General features: G+C 44.7%; 1 protein-coding gene across 1 annotated transcript; it reads left to right on the top strand.

Annotated features, from left to right (window-relative positions):
* The first annotated feature begins 6604 nt into the window (after positions 1-6604).
* LOC124991788 (olfactory receptor 6B1) lies at positions 6605-7543 on the top strand. The gene has a single exon (XM_047562582.1). The coding sequence runs from the start codon at positions 6608-6610 to the stop codon at positions 7541-7543; it is 936 nt and encodes a 311-aa protein (XP_047418538.1). The 5' UTR covers positions 6605-6607.
* The last annotated feature ends 1200 nt before the right edge of the window (positions 7544-8743 follow it).

Raw genomic sequence — 8743 nt, 5'->3', positions numbered from 1 at the left:
GATGGGGGAGGTTTCCACATACCAGGCCCCCATCTTCCAAGAGCTTATTTATCAGATAAGGCTTCCTGTGGTTTTCAGTCACCCTTCACTATCTTCCCTGCTCAGCCATGAATGGTGGACTAGCCACCTGACAGCAACCACTGAGATGATAACCCACACTTCTGGTACAGGTTACTAGTGTGCTGAAGAGCAATATGAATCTTCTTAGAGGCAATTGGTCGACAGTTTCAAATTATCTAGAAACCAACTGAAAAAGTGATGGCACAAGAACTTACCTTTGTTTTTCTTGGCTGGGAGCCTTACTAAACAGATAGGATAGACAGATAGTGAAATAGAGGCAGGAAGTTAAGGCAATGGACCCCCCAGAAAAGGCTTCTCTAAATGTACAGGCTACTCCATGCAGTTAACCTGTAGAAACATTTCAAACTTTCCAGTCAACTCTTTTGTCCCAGACAGATAGGAAGAGGAAAAGCAGGCTATAAATGCAACAACTACAAGGGCACCACCAATCAGAAGGTCAGGGGTTGAACCAACGGTCTTGGCACTTTTCCAATTCCTGATAGGCATAGATGTTGACCAATAACCTTGGAAGAATTTTTCCTACACCTGATTAGCCTAATTTTTTTTTTTTTTTTTTTGGTACTGGGGATTGAACCCAAGGTCACTTAACCACTGAGCCACATCTCAGCCCCTTTTTTAGTATCTTGTTTAGAGACAGGGTCTCGCTGAGTTGCTTAGGGCTTCCTTAAGTTTCTAAGGTTAACTTTGAACTCACAATTCTCCTGCCTCAGTTTCCCAAGCTGCTGGGATTATGATTAGCCTAGATATTGATCCGTGTCCATACCCAGAAGAAATATAGGCCCCTGGACTAGTACCTTTAAGTGGCCATCCATTCTCAGGTCCCTTCTTGCCTGGTGAGAGTTCTATTTCTTTTCTTCTCACTTGACTAAATTCTACTCTTTCTCTTTCACTCTCCATTGTTCATGGGTTTCCTTCTTTGGATTTGCATGGCACGACCCCAGAAAAAATGTCACTGGCAGGCGACTGGCATCTGCTGCTGCACTAAGTGGGTACAGCCTACTGTGGAGAGCTGCAACCCAGTTTGATACCTTCCACTCTGTTGCCAAAGAATCTAGTCCTGCCTGCTGAGATGACTGCTAATACCAGTGTGCACCCCTTCTGTGAATTGCCTCTGCTGTAACCCTGCCAGTGAATACGTCAGCAGAGGCAGAGAACCTGGTTTCCTCTCTTAACTCCGGTTTCACTACCAGGGCTAGGATCGCTTCCCAGGTAGATTTTGATGAATACATTTAAAGGCAAAAGTATTTGTTGTCGCAGTTTCAGTTCAGGGGTAAGAATTGGGACAAGCAAGAGATAGATCAAAAAGCTGGAAGGGAAGGAGTTGGGAAAGAAGATACATTGGGGAAGAATGGCTCTTAAAAATTCAGGTGTGACCAGAAATCCATACATACATCCAAGATTAAGAAATCCATGCACATGTCCAGGTCTGAGAGGACCCTAAAATTTCACCTCCAGATGACCTTCAGACTCTACCCCATACCAGTTGAAAGACGAAGCAGAGTTGTAAATAGCCTCCGTGTTGAAGCTGTGCCCCATGCAGTAACAAATGTCCATCAGTGAATAAACAGATAACGGACTGTAGCACAGTCATATACTGGAATACCAAACAATGATAAAGAAAGAATTGCTCCTTGCAGTTAAAAAACCTGGACGTAACCCAACAAGAGATATAAGAGGATTCTGAAGAAAAGAAGGCTGAGTTCCGAGGACCTCAGGAGCTCAGAACAACACAGTGAGCTCACTGGGTCTCCTCATTACATTTTGTACACCCTGGACAGGGATCTGCAGGAGCTGCCAAGCTAGAACCAAGAAGAGACATAGACCAAAAAGCTCTGAAACAACCTGCACAGTTGAATTCCAGGATGAATTACGCTGTGACGTGTCACAGAATGTAATCAGTTTGTATCTATGAAATACTGTTTAGGATTGTTTGTATGAAATTTTGAGCCCCAGAGTCAAAACTCATAATCAAGGTAATTCATGGGGTCCTCTTATAGTAGGTGGGCATTTTCTACTTCTGGAGGAAAAGTGTACTCCCCTGTCCCTCTGCCACCACACAGATGATGACAGCATGTGACAGCAACTACTGTTTGGTGGAAATTCTGTCCATTTTAGCCACCACCACATCACAATAATTAAAGTCCAAAATTCTGGTTAATATCAAATGACACATTTCAGGAGATGTCAGAACATTCCTGGGAATTGGAGATCAATTGAGGCCAGAGATTTGAAAGAACTGGATCCTTTTTCCTTGCTGTGATTTGGTTTTCATACTTCAGTCTTGGAAGAGAAGCTATTTAAAGGTTGCTTGCTCAATGACCATAAGAATAAGTGGCACTCCAGACTGAATTTTTTATAGCTTTCAATATCTCCGTTTACCAGTCCACAAAACCATAGAGAACTTGGTGTCTTTTCTTCGTGTGAGAGCTACTTGACATTTCTGAAGACCACAGAGAAGTTTGTCCCAGAATGTGAAATACTGAAGTGGTAAGCAAAGGCAACTGACAGTAACAATGAGCTTATCATGATAAATTGATTCAGCTTGCCATTATGGCCTAAGTGTTGAAAGCAAATGCTTGGATTTAAACTTGTGCTAAAAGGCAGCAATACCAGTCTCCCGCAACTGCCAACATCTCCCTTGGAGTGCTGATTCTGTTTCACATAAACCAGAGATAAAACACTGATGGAAAATCCGTAAATACAGATTTAAGCAGAATGCTTTTTTTCTTCTTAATCTTTCAAGAAATCATAAATTAAAAGGATGTTCTTTTCAAAGTATATGGTCATAAGTGATTTTCCTCCTATAGAATTAATAGTATATAATACAAATAAGAACCTCACAATAGGCAAATAAAATTCCCCTTGGATCCCACAAGAGATTTGAACTGCCATTGTCAAGGTTCTTTCCTCTTGGGTCCTGGCAGAGGTACAGGAAAAATGCTCTATAAAGCCTTGGGAATCCACAGACCTCACAGCGTGGGTGCCAAAGACCACAGCAGCGCTACCCAGGAAGGCGATGGGTGCTCGGGCCCCCAAGTGCTGGGAGAGGCAGCCCACGGCCAGGTCGGGCACAAACATGGTCTCTGTGCCTGGGGCCGACCTCTCCCCTCGGGCTGGCCGTCAGCGTGAGAGCAGTGTGGTAATCTCTGCCCATTCTCTACTTCCAGGTTTAGGCAGTGGGTTCCTCACATCTATTCAACACCTGAATCATTTTTTCCTACTTCTTCCCATTTTAGAATCAGTGAAGAATTTATTTTCACATTCGACCCCATCGGAGGCTGCTGCTGAGCCAAGGTAAGTGTCCCCTCCGAGAGTGTCCTCACAGCTGTTTCAGGCTCCTGTGGCACAGTGATATTTAACCCTAAATGCTCCATGCCTCTCCTTTCTATCCACTCTCAATTCCTGGCAATCAGTCAGGATGATATTCTCATTTTCTGAAATATAAGTACAGTCAGCAATGCAGCGAGTAGAGTTTACTCTACTACTTCTCAGAGACATCCCAGGGTGTTGGATCACAATAAGCACTCCACAGTCTGATCCCAGCCACTAGGTCCCTGCTATGCTCCCTGGTGTCCCTGTGCTGCCGACTGCTACATCTTCCTGGCCCTTTATTTATGATTGTGATTAAAAATCTGCTGCTGTCTTGGCAAGGGATGGAGGCCATGTCTATACCACTTTTGAATCACTTGGGAATTACCTTTGTTTAGAATCCAGACAAAATTAGAGGAAAGTGTCTATGCAGCTGGCACGTGAGTGGACAGATGTTTGATTCTAAAGCAGTGGTAAAATTTGCTGTGCAGGGTTAACCTATTTGATTATGCTGTAATGGAGTAAAACTATTATGGGTAAAAGGGTCAATGGGTTTCATGCTAAAATACTACATTTAATACCATAATGCCTCCCACCAGTGCTCACTAAGGAGTGCCTAGCAAGCTTTATCTTATTGATGAGAAATAAAGAACTCTCTCCCTCTCTCTTGCTTCCTCTAGGAATACAAAGTTACTCATGTGAACAGGTCTAGCTAAATAGTTCTTCTTTGTTTCTTTAACAAGTGGGGAGCTGGAATAAGGCTCTTCCTCCTCTTCCTGCATGTCTTTAAGGGCCTGACATCAATGTCTTCCACCTCGTCCACCAATCTCTGGTTCGACAACCCCGTCTCCCCCAAACCTGCCCACTCGCATCAGACCCTGGGCGCACCGTGAGGTCACTAACCAGCAGCTGACAGACATCAGCAATGGCTTCTTGTCCCTAGTGCGAGGTAGCTCAAGACCCTTCCCGTTGTATGTGGGGGTCCCCCTGATGGCCCTTGGCAAGCCTCTCCCCCAACCCCACCCTGCCCTTCCTGTTCATCCATCAGTCTGCCACTCACAGGGCATTAGTCCATGCGAAGGAGTCGCTTGCCTGAGTGTGCCAGGCTGTTTGGCACTCTGTGCCTTCTCCCACTCTGATTCACATGCCCAGAATGCCTGTTCTGATTTACTTATACCTCAGACCTTATCCCAGGATCATCTCATCTCTGGTGCATTTACCACACAGTTTTATATGTTCATTTCCGCTTGGTATATCTGAACATGTACTCTCTCTTTTTTAAAAATCTTTAATGGCCTCCATCTATACGGGGATTTGGGTAGGATGAGAGAACATTTCCAAAAATGTTACATTTTATATTTAAATGTAAAAAAAAAATAGTGGTTGGTGGTCCACAGTCCGATTTTCCTCATCATCATGCAAGTCAGCCTGGTGTTTAAGGGTGTGTCTTGGGGTAATTCTGAGTTTCTCACTCTCTACCGTGGAAGTGTTACTTAATATGTCTGTGAAATGAGAATGATTACATCTCAACATTATTTTGTGGATTAAATGAGATATTGTATGCAAAGCAAACTTCCTGCCACCTAGGAAATGTTCAATAAAAGATTATTTGAGGATATTGCAGACCGTTAAAACTAACCAAAACACAACCTTACCAAATTCTTCTCCATTGTCATTTCTTTATGAAGAGCGTGTCTATAAAAAACCTGTTTCCCCGTCTCAGAAAGTGGTAAAGCCTATATGTAATAAGCCATGTTTCTGGAATTTTCCCCTTGGCTTTTCTCTCTCCCTCCCCTTCCATATTTGGACCATCAATTACTGCTAAAGATTTTACATTTAAAACACATCTTAATTCTGCCTACTTCTCTGCAACCACCCCGTCAAGGTCACGGTGGCCTCCTCTCAGCCAGGCATGCATGGGCTCTGGTGGCCCACCTCGAAGTGATGGCCACCTTTCCATAATGGAGGTCACACCGTGCTTCACTCACCTTCAGTCCCTTGTGTGCTTCCTCTTGCACTTAGGCCACTATTTAGGTCCCTTAATACGACTTGGGTGGCGGGGGGGTCTTACCTATTCTGGCCCTGCCTGTTTCCCACCTCTCCCTGGCTCCAGAACAGCGATGGTGACCTCATGTCACCTCACTCCGCAACGGGCTGAGTCCTGAAATCCTCCTCTGCCCAAATGTCCACAGGGACATTCCAGATCTCACTAGTATTATTTTCTGTTTTTCAAACTTCATAGAAAATATCTCTGATTTGCTTATGCACTTATATCTTTGATTATTAAAAAAGACTCCACTCAGAGAGCCCCATCCTCGCTTGCAAGAACTGGAAGGTCCCTGAAAGGGAGGGCCATGTTTGCTTTGCTTGCCACTCTGCTGGGCTCATGGTGGGCACTCTCCTCCCTCCCGTTGGTCTGACTCACCTTGTTTCCTGCTCTAATATGAGCTCCTTCCATGCTGGTGGTAATTTTAGTCTATATAAAATATCATTTGCATTATCTCATTTGGATTTTGACCCACAACAATATCAGATGAATACATTTTAATATTCATGTTTATGAAAGAGGAGTCTCAGGGAAAGATTTCAGGGTCGCATTGCAAGACCTGGGACAGACCTGGGACTGGAATGAGGTCAAAGTGTTTTCACGATGAAGAGTTCAACTCTTCCCATCTCATTTCTCACCTGCCTCACAGATGATGAGGACTACTGTCTCAAGAATTACTAGAAAAAGAAATAGTATGTGAAGAACAAACGAGTTGAAAGGAGGAACTTCCAGAGTTCAGAGCAGGTGATGGTCAGGAAGTCTGATGTACCTTTTGAGACTGGCAGCTGAAGCATGGAGCACAGAGCTTTGAGTCACTTTGAGGTGGTTATGAAGGCAGAGTAGGATATTAGATAGATAGAGCTTGGATCTAGACTTAAACTTGAATGCAATTCCTGTCCTGCTGTCAGTGGGAACTTGGTAAGTTATTTAATGCCCACCCAAGACAGGTTCTTCATCATTAAGAAGGATATAATAACACTCATGTGAGATTATATAGTAATTAAATTATGTTGCTTGCATACTATATACAATTCAGGAGCTAACCTAGAACATAATAAATAACTGTTACCATTATTGACAGTCAGAGAAGACAAGGCTAAAGACTCTAACTGGATCGTGACTGACCAAATGATTCTCTCTCCCAGGAGAGCTAAGCCCTGTGTCCTCAATATGGAGGTGGAGAACCAGACCCGTGTCACCAAGTTCATTCTGGTGGGGTTCCCCGGGAGCTTAAGCATGCGCACAGCAGTGTTCCTGATGTTCCTTGTGGCCTATATTCTGACAGTGACTGAAAATGTGATCATTATTTTGTTGGTGCAACAGAACCGGCCACTGCACAAGCCTATGTACTTCTTTCTGGCTAACCTGTCCTTCCTGGAGACCTGGTACATCTCTGTGACTGTGCCCAAGTTGCTCTTCAGTTTTTGGTCTATGAGCAACAGCATCTCCTTCACTCACTGTATGATACAGCTGTACTTCTTCATTGCACTCATGTGCACAGAGTGTGTCCTCCTGGCTGCCATGGCCTATGACCGTTATGTGGCCATCTGCCGTCCACTCCATTACCCCACCATCATGAACCACGGGCTCTGTTTCCGACTGGCTCTTGGTTCCTGGGCCATTGGCTTTGGCATCTCTTTGGCAAAGATCTACTTCATTTCCCGCCTCAGCTTCTGTGGCCCCAACGTCATCAATCACTTCTTCTGCGACATCTCTCCAGTACTGAACCTCTCCTGCACAGATATGTCCGTAGCCGAGTTGGTGGACTTTGTCTTGGCCCTGGTCATCTTCCTCTTCCCGCTCTCAATCACCGTCCTGTCCTATGGATGCATCCTGGCCACTGTTATACGCATGCCCACGGGAAAGCAGAAAGCCTTCTCCACGTGTGCCTCTCACCTCGTGGTGGTCACCATCTTCTACTCGGCCACCATTTTCATGTATGCCCGGCCCCGGGCCATCCACGCCTTCAACATGAACAAAATCATTTCCATCTTCTATGCCATCGTCACCCCTGCTCTCAACCCTTTCATTTATTGCCTAAGAAATCGAGAGGTGAAAGAAGCCGTGAAGAAACTGATCCGTTGCCAAGCCACTGGGTCTGACTAGTTTCTTAGGATCGGTCAGACACACAGGGAGAGTGCCTGCCCTGCCTGCGGCATCCTTTCCCCTTCGTGCCCCAGCTGGACCTGAACTGTGGGAGCACGACATCTCCATGCCCACGGCAGTCCCGCCTAGCATGGCACCTGCGCATGCGGTCTGCGTCCTGTGGGAAGACAATGACGTAGAGAGCCAGGGGAGAAGAACCAGTTTTGCCGATGACCCAAATGGAGTTTCTAAGATTGTGAGCAAATCAGTAGTGGAGTTAAGTGGGGCGGGAGATGGTGCCGTATCAGTTGGATGCTTCTGGAATGAGCAAACATTCAGAGCTCTGAGGTCAACCGATTTGACTTCCCAGCTTCCTGACTGACAGGGAGCAGCTTCCCCACCAATCCCATTCTCCAAGTGCAGGGAGTAGATCACGGTGCGGGGACTAGAGGCTGCTCTTTGAGTCTCTCCCAGACTTTTGCCAGCACCTCCTCATCTGTATGAAATCCCTCCTTGCTTCAAATACTGTGCTTTCTTTTATCTGTGAGTGAACGTACCTTCTATAGGCACACTTGGTCTTCTCAAATAATTCCTATGGTTGCCTTTTGTTGAATTTTATATCTCCCTTTGCAATGTTTGATGTCACAATGTTCTGCTATATTCACTAACAGAAGAGCATAACATAGATGACAAATGACTATCATTAAATACATGGATTGCTGAATGAATTTGTCCTCACCAGTCCTCTCTTTTTCTGACTCGGATATTGTCTCATTCCTCTTTGTTTCCTTTCGCTTCTCCTGTCCTTTAATCTTTCTATACTCATCTAAGATGCAAGTTAACGGCCCAGTTTTAGGATTTGGTAGGGATGTTCCTTCCACCCTGGTGATTCTCAACACATTTATTTATCTGACACTCTACACACGTACACCAGACCTTTCTCGTCAGACACGTGGATGTGCCCACCCTTTGTTCGGTGTTGCCAATGGCAACAGGAACTCTGCTGTAAGCTGCATCCATTATAACATGCCCACCTCCACAGAGATTTATTTTTTTATATGAATAGTTTTAAACAGAAGCATGTATTACATTTGCAACACTTTCAAGAGCAATTTCTCTTTATTTTGAAGTAAGGAGCATTATAGGTAATATTATTTGCTCCATTTTATAAATTGCCAGAACAGATGTTCCAGGATGTAAATCACATATTCCCATAAACAG

The sequence above is a fragment of the Sciurus carolinensis genome, chromosome 8 (assembly GCF_902686445.1).
Source record: "Sciurus carolinensis chromosome 8, mSciCar1.2, whole genome shotgun sequence".
In the NCBI taxonomy this organism is placed as follows: Eukaryota; Metazoa; Chordata; class Mammalia; order Rodentia; family Sciuridae; genus Sciurus; species Sciurus carolinensis.
The sequence above is the reverse complement of the archived record's forward strand: the minus strand, read 5'-3'. Positions and strand labels throughout refer to the sequence as shown.

What these genes read in the sequence shown, in the direction of transcription:
- LOC124991788 (XM_047562582.1), top strand. Translation starts at nt 6,608, where the DNA reads ATGGAGGTGGAGAACCAGACCCGTGTCACCAAGTTCATTCTGGTGGGG.